Source organism: Gigantopelta aegis, chromosome 9, assembly GCF_016097555.1.
Source record: "Gigantopelta aegis isolate Gae_Host chromosome 9, Gae_host_genome, whole genome shotgun sequence".
Lineage (NCBI taxonomy): Eukaryota > Metazoa > Mollusca > Gastropoda > Neomphalida > Peltospiridae > Gigantopelta > Gigantopelta aegis.
Genome location: NC_054707.1, coordinates 52,035,429 through 52,058,081, shown reverse-complemented (window position 1 = coordinate 52,058,081; position 22,653 = coordinate 52,035,429). Strand labels below are relative to the sequence as shown.

The window sequence follows — 22,653 nt, the reverse complement described above, 5'->3', positions numbered from 1 at the left end:
TGCTTTAATTAAGTATGCTTCCTCCTTTAAAATTAAATCCCCCTCCAAAAAAAAAAGAAAGACAGCAGCTAAGTACGATCCATGTTATAAGTTTTTTTGATTGATGGAGATCAATGTACATGAATTAAGGCACTCTTATTTGAAATGAGAGAGGTTGAGTACGATATATTTGTGCCAGGGCACTGACCCGAGGTGTGATGGCTTGTAGGATCAACTGCTCTAGGTGGACTTGTGGGATGTTTTCCATTCCAACCAATGCTCTATTACTGCTGTATCTCTGTGGTATGTGCTATCCTTATCAGAAGTGGTATATGCTGTCCTGTCCACACAAAATTATATACACTATCCTATCTGTGCAAAAGTGCATATACAATGTCTGTTGTACATATATGCAGGCAGTGAATTTTCTCACACTCGGTGTCGAAATAACTATTTGTTAGATGGCAAATAGCCATATAGTTTAGAATGTGGTGTAGTGTTGTCAAACAAATAGTCCTTTCCTTTCTGTTGCTTCCTTTGGTGTCAGGAGTTATCACTATAATTTCCATGTATATATTGTCGAAGTGAAAAAGTCAGGTTTAAAGTTGTATCCAATTAAGATCTCTAGGTTCAGTTCTATATTGATATTTAAAAACAGACTGAAAAATATCCATTTTGGAGGGAATTCTAGTTCACAGAAGGTCCAGTTTTGAGTGGTTTCACTGTATTTATAATTTAAAAAACAAACAACCTCAAAGTGAAAAAAACAACATTATACAGGTCAAAATTCTTAGATATGTTAAATATTTTTTATTGGTCTCTAACGAATTACTACATATAATATTATAAGTACTACCTAGTTATACATGCAACATGATTAGAGCTAATTGTGTATCACTTAGGATTCGGACAATTGTGGGGACAATTATTGTGGAAGTCTAGTTTTACATAACTAATTTTTCTGCGAGTGGCAGAGCTATAGCCCTGAAATGGTATATGCAAATTTTTACTTTTCAATGGCTGTACATGTATATATGGAGCTTGTTTTCTTCTTTAGGATGTTGAACCGAAGCTCAAGTACGATAGGATTAAGAATGACTTGATTGGCATTTTTAATAAGGATGCTGCCAGCTGTTTGGCTGTCCATCCCAAGGTGAGTGGTCAGGGGCCTAATTCACAAAGGTCTCTTAGGCTCTGTTTGTCTGTGGGATGGTGCATATAAAAAATCCCTTGCTGCTATTGCTAATTGAAAAGAGTAGCCCATGATGTGGCGACAGTGGGTTTCCTCTCTCTATATCTGTGTGGTCCTTAACCATATATCTGATGCCATATAACCATAAATAAAATGTGTTGAGTGCGTCGTTAAATAAAACATTTCCTTCCTTCCAATAGCGGATTATTACTAAATCAATGTGCACTAGTGCTCCTTAGGCTCTGTTAGACAACAAAGCATCCTGTTTGTAAGTCTTTTAGCATTGCACTGCGAGATCGCAAAGTTGCGAGAATTTAGTGAATTAGACCCCAGATGTTCAACAGCACAATCGACTGACTTTTATGCCTTAGATGAATGTGATATGATAGAAGATGATGGTACCAGTCAAATTATTGTCTGCATATATTTGGTCTCCTGAACTTGCTATTGGATTCAAATTACTGTTGATTAAATCACCAAATATGAACTGAAGTTCAGTTTGGCTAATATATTGTGTTCCATTGTAATGCAGTTCTAGCCAATGCAGCATGTCTGGTATGTCAAAGGCCGTGATATGTGCTATCCTGTCCAAGGGTGGTGCATATAAAAGATCCATTGCTACTAATGAAAAAATGTAGCATGTTTCCTCTTTATGACAATGTTTGACATCTAGTAGCTGATGATTAATAAATCAATGTGTTCTAGTGGTGTTGTTAAACAAAACAAATGTTAACTTTAGTCACACGGTTGATTCAAAATGGCGTGCGTAATTAGTTACTTTTATATTAGTGTGTTTTGTTTGGTTTAAGTAGAATGAATGTCATTATTATTTACCCAACTTAAAGCTACAACCTTGAGTATCTTTTTAATTAGTTAACCATTAAGAATAGCTGATAATATATATTTCATGAGACACACCATGCAATCTGCATTACTATTTTTTAAAAGTCAAGAAATATCAATTTGTCTGTGTATTTCTTGCAGTTCCTTGCTCTTGGAACACACTGGGGAGTTATCTACATTCTTGACCACATCGGCAACAATGTTCAGGATAAAGAAATGAATGCTGTAAGTTAGTCTATTCAGGGTTGAAACTTTACTTGAAAATATTCTTATGTAAAATCGGTTGTATGTTTGAATTCAATCTCTTCCTCTCCCTTTCTCTCTCCCTCCTTTTCCTCTCTTTTATTCTGAGTTTGTCAGTCTATCTGTGTCTTTCCCTGACTCAGTCGGTTGGCCGCCTCTCTCTCTCTCTCTCTCTCTCTCTCTCACACTCTCCCTTTCTCTCTCCCTCCTTTTTCCTCTCTTTTATTCTGAGTTTGTCAGTCTATCTGTGTCTTTCCTTGACTCTCAGTCGGTTGGCCACCTCTCTCTCTCTCTCTCTCTCTCTCTCTCTCTCTCTCTCTCTCCTCTCTCTCTCTCCCTCCTTTTCCTCTCTCTCTCTTTTTATTCTGAGTTTGTCAGTCTATCTGTGTCTCTCCCCGACTATCAGTCGGTTAGACGCCACTCTCACTCTCACTCTCATTCTCATTCTCACTCTCACCTTTCTCTCTCCCTCCTTTTTCTCTCTTTTATTCTGAGTTTGTCAGTCTAACTGTGTCTTTCCCTGACTCTCAGTCGGTTGGCTGCCTCTCTCTCACTCACTCACCCCCCCCCTCCCCTCTCTCTTTCTCTCTCTCTCTCTCGCTCACTCTCTCTCTCTCTCTCTTTTTCTCTGTCTCTCTCTGTCCAATAAATGATGAGCTAACAACTCCTTTCCTTTCCTTTTAACTTGTTTTAAATTGCATTTTGCAGCACACAACAACTGTGAACGAAATAAGCATTGATGACAATGGCGAGTATTTGGCGAGCTGTTCAGATGATGGCAGAGTAAGCATATTAATAAGAGGAAGTTATTTAAAGGTCCATGCTTATGGCACATTATTAATAAACAGTATATAAAATAAATACATAAACATTACAGTATTAAAAATAAAAAACAAAAATACCATCCCAGTTATTAATAAAGTGACTTTTTGTAAAACGCTTAGGGGAAAACCCCACTGCTCAGTCAATTTGGCCCGCATCAGACCTGTGATGTATATATATATATACATACACACACACACACACACACACACACACACACACACACACACACACACACACACACACACAAACTGTGTGTGTGTATATACAAACATGTGCACGCATGCACAAAAAGTTTGTATTTAATTATGAAATACAAGCCCCATATTTTTTATCGGTCTAGGCTTGGTACCCTACACTGGCATAGGCAGGATTTTATATTGGGATTGGTGGGGTGGGGGTGGGTGGACAACCCACACTATGTATATGTATAATTTTATAAAATTTAATAGTTTAAAAAAAAAGGTTTGATGGGGGTGTGGGTGGGGGCGTGTTCCCATGGACCCCTCCCTATGCCACTGCAGGGATGGCACATGGCCATAACACTTTTCAAAGAAGCACTTTTGTGGGTTATTTTTTTGTATCTGTGAAAATGTCCTTCTCAATTGTGTTTGAAAGAACAGTCTGGCAACCTCGAGCGGTACCACTATATTTTACACTGCCGCCCCTGCTCTGGTATCCTCCCCACCTCCTCCCCCTCCTCTTCCCTCACCCTTTTGAGCTCTAGTTTAGCTTGTGCTTGTCGTGGTTTCTTGTTTTCTGTATCATGTGCAATCGTAGAACATGTGCCGGTGGGGATACAGGCTTGGAACAGATATGTTTAAAAAAAATAAAATAGGTGTCATATTTATCGACCACCTTAAAAAGTTGTCGTAATCCCCAGGGATGAAGTGGTGACTGCAGATCCTATCCCATTGTGATGGTCCTTTCCATTACACATGGGTTCTGTGTAAGAACCATTTCCATGCAAACCCTGTGATTGTCGGTTTGTTTAAAGTTCGGAAAATTGCTGCTTTGATACATCCAAACTCTAAACAATGGTTCACCACATTTTACATTTGAAAAGTATCTCCAAAAGAATATTCCATCCATACAATTCAGTTCAATATAATTTTTTTTTCTCATTTTAAAAATACACTTGTTCCACCTTCCCAGTAAAATGTCTGAAAGGCTGCGATTCACGCTTCCGTATTATGTCAGTTAGCGCGTCACAGCGCCACATGACTTAGCTCTTGGAGTCAACAGGCATTTTGGCAAGCGATGAGGAAAAACGCAACATTTTATTGCGAATATATTAAAAACGGGTAAATTTTTAAAACTATATTTTATTGATACTTCATATATATTGTAAAAAGTATAAGTAGACACCAAACAATAGTGTATTACATTTTTGATAAACGTGGACCTTTAAAGAGAGTTATTATCTTCTTTTTTTTTATGTATTATATCACATGTTGAAATTAACATAAAAATTGTTGCATAGTGAGCATGATAATCACATGTAGCAGACATCTTTGAAAACTATTTTAATTTTATGTCTCGCTGGGGACTTAAATATTTATTTGATTTAGACAGGATCTGCTGTACAGAGAGTAACATTTCAGAATTAAAAAAATTGGTTGGTTTGTTTAGGGTCTGGTTTAGGTTGCACTGTGTATTGGATGGAGATTTTGATCAATGGTAGTGATTTCATGATCCTTCATTATTTCCTTGATCGATCCATTTGGTTCTTTTCTGTTCCATCCAGTGTTTCACAACTGATACATCAAAGGCCATAGTATGTGCAGTCTTGCCTACGAGAAAGGGAGATGAAAAATATCTTGCAGCTAATCTGTAAAAGTAATCTACTTCAGGGTTATACATGTATCTATATTTTTAAAAATTATGGAACAGTTTGGTTTTATCTTTGAAATTTTATGTTTTTTCATCTTTGAAATAAACAGATGTTGGGCCTTTTTATGAAACATTTTACATCCGTCGGTGCCTGCACATTCCCCAAATAAGGAGATACATTTTGCTTTTCAGGTGGTGATCACAGGTTTATATGCCACAGAAAACAACCAGACGGTTATGTTTGACCGTCCTGTGAAAGCGGTGGCACTGGATCCGTATTACTACAAGTCTGGAGGTGGACGGCATTATGTTACTGGTGATGAAAAGGTACTTTCAGGGGTTGAATTTAAATTTGGGGTGGGGAGACACAGTCTGCGTTGCCTTCAGTTTAAAAACAGAAATTAAGTCACCAAGACAAGTGGAGGGGCACCTAGGCAAACCTTTCCTCAAAACAGGCACGAAGGCAACTTACATTCTGTTTAGTTTTCCGACACAAAAATAATATCACCCTAGTGTCTTGGCCTCTAGCGTATGCAATTTGTTGGATACAGGTGCCTTTTACCAATGGTGATTTGACTATTTCTTACATATACTACATGGAATGTATGGGAAGGGCATGGTGGCCAACCAGGCAGGGCACCACATTTTTCTTGGTGTTGACAAGGTCTGATTTTCTGGGTGCAGTAGCAAATAAGGAGGGCAACCATGACATTTGACATCATTACCATGGTAAAATTTGAACACTACTTTAAATCTGCTTGCTGCTGCCAGGATTTGTGGCTCATGGGAGCCATTTATTTAAATCCAAATATAAATCAGTGTATCTCCACTATCATTACAGTAATTTATATCCCTGAAACACATTTTTCCAATGGGTATTGAGGTGCCTTTTTATAGCGGCAAGCATAGAGTTATGGTTATATTGAACCAAATCAATTCCCACTGCCGATAATGTTAACAATCTGTAATAAAACTAATGTAACTGTTGAAGAGAAGTGGACATCATAGCAGATATAATCATATATTGGAATAACCTAATATATGCTCATTAAACAATGTGCTGAGATGTATTAATGAAACATTCATTTCCTATTAAAATTAATTGTATTAAAAAAAAACCCCGTAAACAGTTTGTTTGAAAAATTCATTCTTTACATCAAGTATCACAGTTTATCAGCAACAAGTGTTCAGTCTATTAAATAACATTCATTTCTTTTATTTCTATGAGATAAAACTATCAAGATAGAATGAGATGGGTGGAAGTGGAGTAGATTGGGAACATCTGTTTTGTATTTCATAGCTCATCCTGAATGAGAAAGTTGGCTTTCTGGGTCGTCACAAGATGAGTGTTTTACATCAGGGTGAAGGACCAATCAGAAACATCAAATGGAGAGGAGATTTGATTGCCTGGGCCAATGACAGGGTGAGCTAATGTTTCAGGTCACCTGCTTTTGCAGAAACTGTCATTTCTGGTAGCTTGTCTGCAGAATCACAGAGCCTGTTGTCTGTCACTCATTAGCATAAAACATAATTCACTATTACCATAACTAGCAAAAATAGTTTCCCAAGGGTTCTGATGATCTAAAGATTCAGAACCGATTAAGTGTTGGCCTTGTGATTGAATTCGTGAGGCCTGATGTTTTCTAGATGTTTCAGCTATGCTAAAATTTGTCAGACTCACCGAGATAAATTAATTTTAATAAATTATTTTTAGTTGTAAAATATGTCCCAAAATATATCCCTCAATAACACATTGTAAGCAATTTACCTTTCATCGGCAGCTTCATATCGATAGCTGGCATTTAGAATTGGGTATGTCCATTTTTTACAAACAATGAGAGTAATCCACAATTTAGAATTTTTGTTTCATATTGACAAAGCCAAAAGATGAAATATAGTTATTACTCTTCTGAAGGCAGTAGCCGTTTATGTTTTATGTTTTATGTTTAACGCCAATGATAAAGTTTTGCATTTAGCTCTCACAAACTATAATCCTAGATCAATGAAACATGTTTTCTCTTTCTTTTAGAGTGTTAAAATAGTTGACATGAAGTTACGGGCGATAATCACAAACATTGACAAAGATCATGAGTAAGTATATTTGTTATTGGATGGATGGATGAATGGATAGATTAGATGGATGAATAGATGGATTAATGAATGAATGAATAGATGGATGAATGAATGAATGAATGGATGGATAGATGAATGGATGGATGGATGGATGGATAAATGGATGGATAAAAAGATAGTTGGATGGATGAATGGATAGATGGATGGATGAATGGATGGATGAATGGATAGATGGATGGATAAAAGGATAGTTGGATGGATAAATGGATAGATGGATGGATAAAAGGATAGTTGGATGGATAAAAGGATAGATGGATGGATAAAAGGATAGTTGGATGGATGAATGGATAGATGGATGGATAAAAGGATAGTTGGATGGATGAAAGGATAGTTGGATTGATGAATGGATAGATGGATGGATAAAAGGATAGTTGAATGGATAGATGGATGAATGAATGGATAGTTGGATGGATAAAAGGATAGTTGGATGGATAGATGGATGAATTAATGGATAGTTGGATGGATAAAAGGATAGTTGGATGGATGGATGAATGGATAGATGGATGGATAAAAGGATGAATGGACAGATGGATGGAAAAAAGGATAGTTGGATGGATGAATGGATAGATGGATGGATACACCCACAAATTAATGTTTATCTGGACACCTACAAATGATTTGAGCCTATAAACCAAGCAAGTAGGGTGCCTAAGTATGTAAGAACTAATTACAAAGAACACCAATGATTTTTCAAAATGATTCATACTACTACTTGCTGGTTGTTTTACTTAGTTACAGATATTTGTACATACATGTGCTACATAACAGGTGTAGATCCAGGGTTTTGGTAAGGGGGATATGATATATTGTTACAATGTACTTCAATTTGATTTGTAGAGAAGGCCTCAGGGGAGAATGGATTTGTTCTAATTGAGTTACCCTTTTTAAATAAAGTATTATTATTATTATTATTATTATAATTAAAGGGAGTATTATTATAAGTAGGTGCAATGGGTTTTTAACTACTACTGGTAAAACATTAATATAAAATTAATTGTTTAAAAACATATCCAACTCGCTTTCACTCATTAAATACGTTTTGAAACAACTTATGATAAATTATACCTAACGGCCAACAATATAGTATGTTATATGGGTACAGCTTAAACCTGGGCACCCCATTCAAGGATATTTTGTTATTAGCCATTCTATGACAGCTGTGCAGTGTTTTAGTAACAAGAGTTTTGTGTTGTTTTCTTCAGTTTTCGTCCCGAACTCTACCGTTGTAATCTGTTTTGGCGAGATGACCGGACATTGCTTGTTGCCTGGGCCGATCGAGTTAAGGTGTGTACGCAATTGTTTGGTTAAGTGATGTTATTCTTCTTTGAAAATGTTAAAACACAAACATATTCCTCTCCTTTCTTAAACTACTCTTGTATATGATGCGTATATATGCATGTTTGTGATTACAACTAAAAGTTGATGATTTCAGCTCTACCAATGTGATGATCGATTTTAAACATCCATAATCGATTTGGGGGGGGGGGGGATGTAAATAGTTATTAAAAATAGAATTAGCTATTTGTAGTGTCTAGATCCCAGTGAACATGACAATAGGTGCATATGTGCTTATTATTGAAATCCTTCCTTTTTTCATATACATCAACCCGCTTATTTGCAGCTGTCGCAATTAACCGGGTTTTTACCGTAATAAGAGTTACAAAGTGGCATGGGAGACAGTACTTGTTTTCACATCTCAGTTCAGTTTTCTATAAAAATCATTTTAAAAAACAAAAAACCAACAACGTCTAAAAAACCAAACTTTGTGCATAAAAAACCCCCACCCACTGACCATCCACTAGTGTAAACAAAGTGTATTAGCCATTTAGTTAATGAGATAAACTTGATCAAAAAGTTCACGTTTCATCGGTGCACATTACAAAATGCGTCAGTTTCCGTTCCCCGGCTGTTGATGACCGAATGCGCCGTACCATAGAATTACGTGAACTTGTATGAATTTGTTGGTATGGTGTTCTTTCCATCCCAAAAGATATGGCAAGCTTTGGTATTATTTGTGATCCCCAAATAATGACTTTGCTATTGTTAAGTAATTAAAGTTAAGCTCGGCTAGTGAGTCGTTATCAGTTCCAGCAGCCTGCATTGCATGCATGACCAGTCTAAACAATTGACTGACCTTCATGGTGTGGTCCGACTGATGGTGTCTAACAATATAGCAGAAACTTAGGGACGACCATAAATAACGGTCTTTGTTATGTTTGTTTTTATGACCTCCCCCACCAGCGTAGGGAAGCAAGTGATAAATCGTTTCTTTTGCGTTTAACAGATATAGCGTACACTGCATCTAATGAATAAGTGAAAAACAACCCTTTCTCGGTCACATTTATTAAAAACATAACCGCCTAGGACGATTGATCTGTAATCTTTTAATTACTAACAAGGCTTCTCAACATAACGTAATTGATACAGAACAATGATTGCCCTGAACACGTCAATCGAATAGGGCCTCATAGTTGAGTGCGCATGCGTACAAGCGCACAGGCGGTACTTCTAAAAATAATAGTCAGAGAGTTACCTGTTAATGAGATGGCCTCTGATTAACAGCAACATATATTGCAAACAAAACATTAGGTCTTAGGTTTATTCAACTTAATTATGGGTAGTCAGGTATTGTGATTCACCAGTAGTAACGTGCACACCATCTCATTTGCATGCCACACGTCGACTCTGTAAACAGCGATTACAGTCGGCTTGCCACACAGTGAGCTCAAACAAAACAGATTAATCGGTGATTTATTTGAGTTTTTTTGCCAAAGTTTGATAGACTTTCTCAGTCATTTGTGACATTAATTTAGCACAAAAAAAAAAGAAAAGTTATTTATATGTGCAAATAACCGATATATAGCCTGTAGTCTGTGCAATTAACCGGATGTTTTGTAGTGTTATAAGGGCAAATGGTTCAGTGTTGGGTGAAAATAGTCGATTAACCGAATTATGCTATAAACTGATGTGCAAATAAGTGGAGTTGACTGTAATTCCAATTCATTTAAATTTGTAATTGAAAAGTTTTTTTTTTTTTTTTTTTTTAATTAAATTTAAGTATGTTGGGTATTGACCAACAGGCAATGCCTATATTAAAGTTATAGTTTTTTTTTTAACAACACCACTAGAGCACATTGATTTCTTCATCATCAGCTATTGGATGTCAAACATTTGGTAATTTTTACACATAGCCTTAGAGAGTTAGTAGCAAGGGATCTTTTATATGCTCCATCCCACAGACAGGATAGCACATACCAAGGCATTTAATATACCAGTGGTGCACTGGCTAGAACGAGAAATAGCCCAATGGGCCACCGACGGGGACCGAGTGCGCATCAAGCAAGAGCTTTACCACTGGACTACGTCCCACCCTCCATTACACATAGTGTGTCGGAAGCGAGGATGGAAAGGGGCTCAGAATTCTGATTAAAAGAAAAATAAGAGAGAGAATGAGAGCGAGAGAGTGTGAGAGAAAATAGAGAAGAGAGAGAGACAGAGAGAGACACACACACACACTAGTGTTGGTGTATCTGACTGGTGTTGGTGTATCTGACTGGTGTTTGTAACTGACTGGTGTTTGTGTATCTAATTGAGATTTCTGTTTCAGATGTGCGTTGTCAAAGACCGGGTGAGACAAGATGCAAGAGATCTCCCCAGTAGATACGTAGAAATAGGTAACTAATGTGTACATCTTCTGTTAGGAGATCTCCCCAACAGATACGTAGAAATAGGTAACTAATGTGTACATCTTCTTTCAGGAAATCTCCCCAGCAGATATGTAAAATAGGTAACTAATGTGTACATCTTCTTTTAGGAGATCTCCCCAGCAGATATGTAGAAATAGGTAACTAATGTGTACATCTTCTTTTAGGAGATCTCCCCAGCAGATACGTAGAAATAGGTAACTAATGTGTACATCTTCTTTTAGGAGATCTCCCCAGCAGATATGTAGAAATAGGTAAATTATTTGTGTACATCTTCTTTTAGGAGATCTCCCCAGCAGATATGTAGAAATAGGTAACTAATGTGTACATCTTCTATTAGGAGATCTCCCCAGCAGATATGTAGAAATAGGTAACTAATGTGTACGTCTTCTCTTAGGAGATCTCCCCAGCAGCAGGCACGTAGAAATAGGTAACTAATGTGTACATCTTCTTTTAGGGTTTGTCATGTGTCAACACTTGCTGTTGTAACATTCCTTTTGTACATCTTCTTTTAGTGCTTATCAATGACAACACTTGCTGTTGTAACATTCCTTTTGTCAAAGGGTGACAAGTAGCTCCGTTGTAAAATGCTCGTCTAATGGCTGCTTGGTCTGGGATCGATTCCTGGCGGTGGGCCCATTGGGCTGTTTCTCATTCCAGCCAGTGCACCACGACTGGTTTATCAAAGGCCATTGTCTATGTTCTATTTATTTCAGATTTCTTTAAGTGGACACTGGTCATTATTTCCTTAAAGTGAATGCGTTTTACAACAATGAAGGCTAGCAGAATGAATGAATTGTTTTACTAAACTAAGTAGAACAATATAACAATTCAACCTGTTTCACAAATACACAATTAACACATGCTGTCGATAGATTGAGATAGTGAAACAAAATCTAAATTTCACTAAAATGTGACTTTGATTGATTTACCACTGGACTCTTCATATATGATCTGACTATTGTGTACTAATTGATAATGTATGTGAATCTCATTTTAGTGGCTATGTTCACAACTGATTACTTCGTGTGTGGAATCGCTTCCCTGGGCACTTGTATCGTTCTTCTGTCCTATGAAAACGAGGGTCACAAACAGGAGGTAAAAATCCCTTTTAACTGTACAGAATACTCTCTTACAGTGTGAACCAGTTACAGTGGTTTCATAGTTGGCTGTTTTTAACCATGATGGATTAACTGTATGACAACAGTTAATATGTAGTTCGTAATGTTTTTGATGACAAAGAAGGCATAATCTGTTTGTATTTAAATTTGTTAAAAAAGATTTTTGTATTTGTAAAGTGCCATACCAGAAGTGTTCTATTGTAAAAGTGTATGTAAAAGACTCTGGTGGAATTGGGTAGGAATAGTCTACGTGACAACAGCGAGTTTCCTCACGTCTTCTAAACTCTTTATTCGGGCAGGCATCCAGGGGATTGTGAAGGGGCAGTGTCGCACATGGTAGAAGGTGTTTGAACAGTCTTTTATTGTTATTATTTTTGACATGGGTGGGAAAAAGAGGGATGTGCCCCTCAGTGCTGCCCTGGATTCACAGCTGGTATTAGGCACCAAACAGTCCAGGGTTAAAATGTGATGAGGCGTCATTCAACAAACATTCCTTTCCTTTGTTTGTAAGTGCTGGATTACTGTGAGCTATATGGTTTAAATCTATTTTATGATATATTAAAAAAAAGTTTAGATTTTTTTTCCAATAGTGAATCAAAAGTGTTATTTGCTATGTTTAATGTTATGTAATTGTTGCAAGCATCATACACAATACCTATACTAAACGTTCCAAACTTTAATTACTGAGTATTTGAAGATTTCTTTGTCTGGTTGCTGTACTGTAGTAATGTGTGTTCTTTCATACAGAGTGGACGTACTGTTGCAAACCGACCACACTTAAGAATCTTAGAGCCTGAAATGAATACATCAAAAGAGATTTCAAACGATGCCCTGTCTATACGTGGCTTTGAAGAGTACCGTTGTAATGATTACCATTTAGGTGAGACTAATGTTGTTGTTTTTTCGTATAGCATGATAGCATCTTCATTAGTTATAAAAATAAAAAGATATTTATAGGATATTAAACGAGCTTCCATTTCGTATCATGTTTATGTCCTGAGTGAAATAATTTTCAATTGTCATGAGCTTTAGCGAGTGACAATGAAAATTATTTTACGAGGGACAAACATGATTCACTCAACTCATTTGGTTAACGTTCCTGTAAAGTTGTAGCGCACCAGTCGATGATGTCATCGTGTGATGTCGAAGTGTTACGTCCCACTTGGCGTTCTAGTGAGACGTAACACTTTGATATGTACCAATATATTTTTAACCATATGGGTAATAAATATTTTATTCTTCATAAGTTATCATTGTATTTCTCTTTTTACAGTTACCATTCTCAAGTACATGTTTAATTGAAAACAGTTTTTTAAGGTCCAGGGCCCATATTTTCGAAGCTATGTTATTACGTGCCACGAAATTGTAAAACCATCACAACCTATGATGTCACTATGACATGTTCTGTAGTGATGTTTGTAGTGATGGTTTTACGCTAAGATAGCTTAGAAAATCCCTAGCCTCATTATAGATCTTCACAAGCCATCTTAGCGCTGTGATATCATAAAACTGCCATAGGCTATGATGTCACTACGACACTACGATGTGTTTACGATATCATAGCGCTATGATAGCCAGCTGCTGAGTGTTGTATTATCTATACTGTAGTCACATGATTGTTTTTATCAATTATCTCAACTGATGTTTCTGATTATTTGGAACTGAAAATTAACCACACTGTGTATACATATAACAAAATTAAAATAGAAATTAGGTAAAAAAAACCCTCCAAAAGTTGGTCTCTGGTCAGACTAAAGTTTCAGAATTGATGTGGCAATGCAGCTTTTTATTACTTTTTTTAAAATTATAATTTTTTTAAGTGTTGCACAGAAAAGGTGGGTATATTTACGTTTTTTTTTTTTTTTACGTCCCCCTCATCTGCCTTGGGCCATCCTTAATGGCCATGGTGCTCCCTCCTTTGCCTTGGTAACCTAAATATTTTCCTAAACAGTAGCATGGAGGATTTTGTACAACCCACTAGATACTCCTACAAAAATCGACTTCATGCTGCGGGAAATAATAATGTTTAAAAATGTTGACGCACGAGGGTCAAAATTGACGCAAACGCTGACTAGAGACAAGAAATGTATTTTGTTTGGCCTAAAATTGGCCACGTTATGACATGGATTGCACTCAATGCATCTCTTTATTTCCAAGCACTGGCTAACAACTTGACTAGTTCACATTCTGTGTTATTCATTTAACATTAAGCACAAAAACCAAAGTAGTGAAAATTTCATAATGCCATGGAGTGCTTGTGTTGATTGAAAGCAGAGTTTCACTACACATTTGCAAACCGTTTGGACTGGTTCCTGAAGTATTTATTCTGTTTAGTGTGCAATGTAAGAACCAGTCTAGTGAGCTCAGGCAACAAACAGCAGGCTGAACTTACACCTGGTCTTACTCAACGTAAGAACCAGTCTAGTGAGCTCAGGCAACAAACAGCAGGCTGAACTTACACCTGGTCTTACTCAACGTAAGAACCAGTCTAGTGAGCTCTGGCAACAAACAGCAGGCTGAACTTACACCTGGTCTTACTCAACGTAAGAACCAGTCTAGTGAGCTCGGGCAACAAACAGCAGGCTGAACTTACACCTGGTCTTACTCAACGTAAGAACCAGTCTAGTGAGCTCGGGCAACAACCAGCAGGCTGAACTTACACCTGGTCTTACTCAACCTAAGAACCAGTCTAGTGAGCTCGGGCAACAAACAGCAGGCTGAACTTACACCTGGTCTTACTCATTTCCAGTCTAGTGAGCGGCAACAAACAGCAGGCTGAACTTACACCTTTTTTTTACTCAACGTAAGAATCAGTCTAGTGAGCTCGGGCAAAAAAATGGTGCTCTGAACTTACACCGTGGTCTTAAATATTTAAGAACCAGTCTAGTGAGGATTTTGCAACAAACAGCAGGCTGAACTTACAAAAATCGTCTTCATCCGCGTAAATAACCAGTCTAAAAATGTGACGCTCGGGCAACAAAAGCAGGCTGAACACACCTGGTCTTACTCAGTAAGAACCAGTCTAGTGAGCTCGGGCAACAAACAGCAGGCTGAACTTACACCTGGTCTTACTTAACGTAAAAACCAGTCTAGTGAGCTCGGGCAACAAACAGCAGGCTGAACTTACACCTGGTGTGTTACTCAATGTAACATTAACCAGTCTAGTGAGCTCGGGCAACAAACATAATGCTGAACTTACACCTGGTCTTACTCAACGTAACTACCAGTTAGTGAGCTCGGGCAACAAACAGCAGGCTGAAATTACACCTGGTCTTACTCAACGTAAGAACCAGTCTAGTGAGCTCGGGCAACAAACAGCAGGCTGAACTTACACCTGGTCTTACTCAATGTAAGAACCAGTCTAGTGAGCTCTGGCAACAAACAGCAGGCTGAACTTACACCTGGTCTTACTCAGTGTTAAGGGACAGGACGTAGCCCAGTCGTAAAGCATCCACTTGATGCATGGTCGGTCTAGCTATTGTTCCAGCCTGTGCCTGTATCAAAAGCTGTGGTCTGTGGGATGGTACATCTAAAACATCTCTCGCTACTAATGGAAAAATGTAGCAGGTTACCAAATGTTTGACATCCATTAGCCGATGATTAATAAATCAATGTGCTGTAGTGGTGTCGTTAAGCAAAACAAACTTACTTTTAATAGTTTTATTCAATGTTATTACTTATTTTTAAACAACTGAAGAGTGTATTTAAAAATTAGCCACATTAATTGGTTGTTTGATATACATTGCAAGATTACACGATCGAAGTAGTTAAGCCAAAATTAGCCACATTAATTGGTTGTTTGATATACATTGCAAGATTACACGATCAAAGTAGTTAAGCCAAAATTAGCCACATTAATTGGTTGTTTGATATACATTGCAAGATTACACGATCGAAGTAGTTAAGCCAAAATTAGCCACATTAATTGGTTGTTTGATATACATTGCAAGATTACACGATCGAAGTAGTTAAGCCAAAATTGATTAAATCCCCATATCTGGTTGATATATACCAGTGATGTATACAATTTTTTAATTGTTTGAAATATTAAACATTGTTGACTTGACAAGTTGTACAAAAGTATTCTTGACATGTTTATTTTTTATCTCTCCAGAAAGTATCAGTGAGGAAAATCTGTTTTACATTGTGAGTCCGAAAGACATTGTGGTTGCGAAACTACGCGACCAGGATGACCACTTGTCTTGGCTGTTAGAACACAAGATGTTTGAGGTGAGAATTGGCGATGCCTGGTTTCTGTTCAATCCTGTGGCATACTGATAATGCTGTGATATAATATCTATATTCTTTTTTTCATTGTGTTCTTAAATTTGTTTGATTGAACTAGTCCACAAATGACATGAAAATTAAATCATTATGTCTCAAAGTGATTTCACAGTATACCACAGAGGATTCATCCAGACATTCCCAAGAGAAAGTGGCATGAAAATTCCCAATTTCTATCCTATAAATATTCCCAATATATATATTTAATACAGTAAAACCCCTCTAAACTGGACACCCTAGAGACCAAATAAAATATTGGTTTCAAGAGGTATCTGGTTTAGAGAGGTTAAGTTCTGTTCGGAATTTAAAAAAGGGACCGGTTTTGAGGGAATCCCGGTTTACAGAGGGTCCGATCTTGAGAGGTTTCACTGAATACGTCTGTTGTAATAAATTAATTCAACAGTGGTGTACTGCATCATTCAGTGGCCTGAATAAAATATCGCAATTAAAATTTACTTGCAGTAATTTTCCCAATCTCATCAGACAGATGAAAAATCTTGAATAAATCCGTGTTACTATTTAAAACAGAAAAATTATAGCTGTAAACACATTGACACATTGAATGGAAGTTTTTTTTTTTTTTTTTTTTAAGAACATTAAATATTATGTTGCAGGTGGCATTGTACTCTGTAATTTTCATATTATACTTTATATATTCAGAGATTGAGATTTATTAATTATACTAAATTGTCTCTGTTAATCATATTCAGTAACAACTGTTATAATTATACTGGGTTTTTTTTTCAGGAGGCAATGGCAGCAGCAACAGAGCACAATAAGGAGTTAAGACGACATACATATGAGGTATTAATAGACTCAGTCACATCCAACGTGGTGGAAATTTCAACACTGGACGAAGCTTGCCGAGTCCCAGGGTCGAAATTTCCACCACCGAGGGTGTAGTTTTTTTTCATCCCACATGACCACATATGATGGGAGTCTTTTTTTTCTGAACCATTCGATAAATAAACCATTATTTTACATGAACAAACAAAGATGGCTGAAAAAGTAACTTCTTTATTTGACCATTGTATAATAAATAAACTACACTATCATATTTTCCACGTCAGTTTCATGTGATAAATATAATTTAATATAATTTAACACTACAAATTAACAAGATAGCTTTTATAATGAAGGTTTTAATAACAAAATTTTGATTTAAAACTCACCAACTTGACATAATACTCCCATGTTAAACGCAATGATAAGATTTATTCTGTATGGGCTGATGTCATAGAATGGGCCTGTTTTGCATAGCTAGGGATAGGAGAAATAACTATCGGTGTAAAGACCATAGCAGAGCAAGCTGTTGCAGTGCACACATCCAGTGGTAAAGCGCTCACCTGGTGCCCTGTCAGTGGGCTATTTCTTATTGGAACCAGTGCACCACAACTGGTGTAACAAAGACTGTGATATGTGTTAACCTGTCTGTGGGATGGTGCATATAAAAGATCCCTTGCTACTAATGGAAAACTGTAGTGGGTTTCCTCTCTAAGACTATGTCAGAATTACGAAATGTTTGACATCCAATAGCCGATGATTAATAAATCAATGTGCTCCAGTGGTGTCGCTAAACAAAACAAACTTTAACTTTCCAGCCAGTGCACCATGACTGGTGTAACAAAGGCCATGGTATGTGTTATCCTGTCTGTGAGTTGGTGTATGTAAAAGATGCAGGTTGCTTAAGATTTGTCATTTAAAACAAGAGATAGCAAATGTTTCAATGATTCAATTCCATGACTACTGCTGTTGTCACTAAAACTGGTTCAATCCACAGGGGTGGATGCTTGATCTTTCTAGGGAAGGGGGGTACAATTTGAAAATAAACAGAACCTACAGTTTTTCATAACACACCAACATACATTATTTTCCTGAGAAACACTCAGTACACACCCATCCCAGGATCCACATCTGATTCAAGTGTTCACAATACAATTCGGTCATATACTTTAAGGCATTAGTTTGAGGACCCTCCTCAAAAACATGCCATTTCAGTTTGTGCACTAAATGCATTGCATTGAGATGATAAACTTGCTATTGAGTGGTGAAATGATTTTCAGGACATAGGCCGACAGTATCTGAATTACTTGCTGGAAGCGAAGTGCTACGATGAAGCAGGTCGACTCTGCATCAAGATCCTTGGCAAGAAGAAAGCATTGTGGGAAGCAGAGGTGTTCAAGTTTGCAAAGATAAAACAGCTGAGGGTGAGTAACTATTGCAGCCACCTGGTGGCAAATACATGTACAACATGGGATGTATAGGAAGGGCATATTGTGTTCAAGTTTGCAAAGAGAAAGAGCTGAGGGTGAGTAATTACTGCAGCCACTTGGTGGCATAGACATGTACAACATGGGATGTATAGGAAGGGCATATTGTGTTCAAGTTTACGAAGATAAAACAGCTGAGGGTGAGTAATTACTGCAGCCACTTGGTGGTATAGACATGTACAACATGGGATGTATAGGAAGGGCATATTGTGTTCGATTTTGGTAAGATATAACAGCTGAGGGCGAGTAATTACTGCAGCCACTTGGTGGCATGTAGTTGCAGGGTTTGACAAATCCACTAGCCCTTGGTCCTGGCTAGTAAATTTTTTATCAGGGCTAGTAGAAATAGTGGAAATTATCAGTTGTACTATAATACATAGGGCACTAGCCAAAGCTTCTTTGAAGGCTAGTGACTTTTTCAAACATATGTCGAACACTGAGTTGACAAATTAAAAGAGTGTCCCTTTTTCTGTTCGGTTATACAATGTTGTAGGAGAGGCTCACTCATATAATTATGGTGTAAAATCCAGGTTCGTTCCTATATCTTGAACTGAGTGGCTGATTATATACTCTGTATCTTATATGCAGAGGTTTATTGCGAGTTGGTTTCCATTTCTGATCCTTCAATGTAAGGAGTGGTAATATTTCAAACTCTAAGTGGCAAAACAATGTGTTGTTTAAAGTCTGTCTAGCATAATATGTTAACTGTTTGTTAAATATGTTCAGGTATGGTTTTAGACAATAAATGCTTTCCAAAGCTGGGTTTGAATTTTACTGACGGAAAGTGCCTTGTTTGGCCTCCTTATTTACTGTTGTGCCCATAAAATTGGACATTGTCAACAAAAAATGCAGGGATACCTTACCTGGTATTCCACTGTGCACTTCCCATACATTCCATGTTATATATGTATCTGTTACTGCAAAAAGTACTAAATACTGTGAAACCTCTGTAAACTGAAATTGTCTCAAAACTGGACGTTTTTCGCAGCCCCTTATTAAATAAACCGGATACCTCTTAAAACCAGACTTTTTACTTGGTCCCAAGGGTGTGCGGTTTAGAAGAGTTTCAAGATTGATGGTTTGTGAAACATTTACAAACGTTTTGTATTTCAATTTCTAGTAACCAAACACACAAGCTTGCTGCCGGTTTTACCTTTGTGCCCTCATTTTTGTCACTGAGGTAAAGATAACACTTGCTGTGCTACCACAAAAAAAACCCCAACAAACTTGTCAGCTAACCCATTGTGAAAATGATGGCTAACACCAAAGTTTTAGTTTATTCAGGCCTAGCTCTGGCAAGCGCCAAATTCACCAACTGCGAATTTCAAGATCATTTGGCAAATTTTATTTTAATTTGGCGATATAATTTCATAAAATAGTTGATATTTTGTTAGAAAATAACTGGATTTCTGAAATGTTTTGCTGACCGAGAGCCAGCCCTGTTATTATTTATTTTTTAACTACAGGCAATTGCTCCTTATTTACCGAGAGAAGACCCCAAACTGAGTCCAGCTGTTTATGAGATGGTGCTGAATGAATTTCTTCACACCGATGAACAGGTAATCAGTACTTTTATCGTGTTCATGGACATTTTGGCTTTCATGTACAGTCTGTTTGCACTAAAAGAAGACTCATGTAACTCTGTTAAATTACCAGTAAACTGTATAGGTTGCATTTCTTTTCATACAGGGATGAAAGCCAACAGATGGGCAGCCAAGATAGACAGCTGTGTGTGCAGTTTGCCTTTTGTGTGTACTGTATATACATGTATCAAGTTACTAGTACAGATGCAATTGCCTATCATAGAGCTCTGTTCCAGCATTTGCCTTCATTTCGATATAAAAAATGCTATTTGATGTGTAAAAAATTATTGCAATTTGTTGAGAAACTTTTTGAGGGGGGACTTTACCAATTAAAAAAAAAAAGTTATATGAATTGATGTTGGCTTAAAACTCAATAACAATTTTTTAAAATGATTTTTAGCATTATTCTTAGACAGTTATTTTATCGTTATAAATATGCCAGTTCATCAAACTTATTTTGATGAAAATAGACTTTAAAGAATACCCTTCTTAAAGGTGCAGTTTTTAATTTTGTTTGGTGGTTTTGTTAAACTACCAATATTTCTTTGGAGGATACATTGTGTCATTTTAAAGGGACAAATCGTAGTTTTTAAACACTAAGGCATATTTTTCACTGTTAGAGCCGTTTATGATCACTAAAATCAAACATTACTTGTATTTTATTGTTTAGATTATCCATTTCTGGACAAGCGAAGTCTTTCTGGTCATCCTGGTGTTTCTCATTCCACAAAATGCATTTTTCGTATTTTTAAAAATACACATGTGTCTGAAAAGTAATGGTTATGGAGTCTATTTTTAAGGGTATTTCAACTTCACAGACTCATGTTTCACTCTGTTGTATCCAAATTTGTTACAGGTTTGTAAATTAACCAAACTTAGTGTCCATTTTTACGGGTTGAAACTAGAGTCTAAGTGAAAAATATGCCTTAGTGTTTAAAAACTAGGGTCTGTCCCTTTAAAAAAAAAAAAATAGTGTATTTTACAGGAACCGTAGTGAAAAATCCATTACTTAAACGTTTTATTATTACAGTCAAAACTATGCCACATAGCAACCTAAGGGAGGATAAAAACCTGGTTTGAGATTTCCAAAACTATCTTAGCACTATGATATCGTAAAACGTACCATAGTGACGTCATAGCCTACAATGGTTTTAAGATATCAAAGTGCTAAGATAGCTTTAAAAATATAGATATGTACTATGTTAACTGATTTGAGAAAATAGTAAGATGATCTTTTTAGACAGATGGTTGCTTAACACAGGTCAGTTTGTATCATGTTAACTGATTTGAGAAAATAGTAAGATGATCTTTTTAGACAGATGGTTGCTTAACACAGGTCAGTTTGTATCATGTTAACTGATTTGAGAAAATAGTAAGATGACCTTTTTAGACAGATGGTTGCTTAACACAGGTCAGTTTGTATCATGTTAACTGATTTGAGAAAATAGTAAGATGACCTTTTTAGACAGATGTTTGCTTAACACAGGTCAGTTTGTATCATGTTAACTGATTTGAGAAAATAGTAAGATGACCTTTTTAGACAGATGGTTGCTTAACACAGGTCAGTTTGTATCATGTTAACTGATTTGAGAAAATAGTAAGATGATCTTTTTAGACAGATGGTTGCTTAACACAGGTCAGTTTGTATCATGTTAACTGATTTGAGAAAATAGTAAGATGATCTTTTTAGACAGATGGTTGCTTAACACAGGTCAGTTTGTATCATGTTAACTGATTTGAGAAAATAGTAAGATGATCTTTTTAGACAGATGGTTGCTTAACACAGGTCAGTTTGTATCATGTTAACTGATTTGAGAAAATAGTAAGATGACCTTTTTAGACAGATGGTTGCTTAACACAGGTCAGTTTGTATCATGTTAACTGATTTGAGAAAATAGTAAGATGACCTTTTTAGACAGATGGTTGCTTAACACAGGTCAGTTTGTATCATGTTAACTGATTTGAGAAAATAGTAAGATGACCTTTTTAGACAGATGGTTGCTTAACACAGGTCAGTTTGTATCATGTTAACTGATTTGAGAAAATAGTAAGATGACCTTTTTAGACAGATGGTTGCTTAACACAGGTCAGTTTGTACCATGTTAACTGATTTGAGAAAATAGTAAGATGACCTTTTTAGACAGGTGGTTGCTTAACACAGGTCGGTTTGTACCATGTTAACTGATTTGAGAAAATAGTAAGATGACCTTTTTAGACAGGTGGTTGCTTAACACAGGTCGGTTTGTACCATGTTATCTGATTTGAGAAAATAGTAAGATGACCTTTTTAGACAGATGGTTGCTTAACACAGGTCGGTTTGTATCATGTTAACTGATTTGAGAAAATAGTAAGATGACCTTTTTAGACAGATGGTTGCTTAACACAGGTCAGTTTGTATCATGTTAACTGATTTGAGAAAATAGTAAGATGATCTTTTTAGACAGATGGTTGCTTAACACAGGTCAGTTTGTATCATGTTAACTGATTTGAGAAAATAGTAAGATGATCTTTTTAGACAGATGGTTGCTTAACACAGGTCAGTTTGTATCATGTTAACTGATTTGAGAAAATAGTAAGATGACCTTTTTAGACAGATGGTTGCTTAACACAGGTCAGTTTGTATCATGTTAACTGATTTGAGAAAAT

General features: G+C 36.7%; 1 protein-coding gene across 1 annotated transcript in view; it reads left to right on the top strand.

Moving 5' to 3' along the window:
- Positions 1-22,653, top strand: part of LOC121381635 (vacuolar protein sorting-associated protein 41 homolog) — a 65,533-nt gene that overhangs the window by 27,196 nt on the left and 15,684 nt on the right. The window contains exons 3-16 of the mRNA XM_041510970.1: positions 1,037-1,132; positions 2,156-2,239; positions 2,966-3,040; positions 5,105-5,239; positions 6,213-6,335; positions 6,942-7,003; positions 8,248-8,329; positions 10,653-10,719; positions 11,750-11,847; positions 12,618-12,750; positions 15,985-16,100; positions 16,902-16,958; positions 18,218-18,361; positions 19,891-19,983. Of these exons, the coding sequence (XP_041366904.1) occupies positions 1,037-1,132; positions 2,156-2,239; positions 2,966-3,040; positions 5,105-5,239; positions 6,213-6,335; positions 6,942-7,003; positions 8,248-8,329; positions 10,653-10,719; positions 11,750-11,847; positions 12,618-12,750; positions 15,985-16,100; positions 16,902-16,958; positions 18,218-18,361; positions 19,891-19,983 (1,365 nt within the window). The remainder of the gene's footprint in view (positions 1-1,036; positions 1,133-2,155; positions 2,240-2,965; positions 3,041-5,104; positions 5,240-6,212; positions 6,336-6,941; positions 7,004-8,247; positions 8,330-10,652; positions 10,720-11,749; positions 11,848-12,617; positions 12,751-15,984; positions 16,101-16,901; positions 16,959-18,217; positions 18,362-19,890; positions 19,984-22,653) is intronic.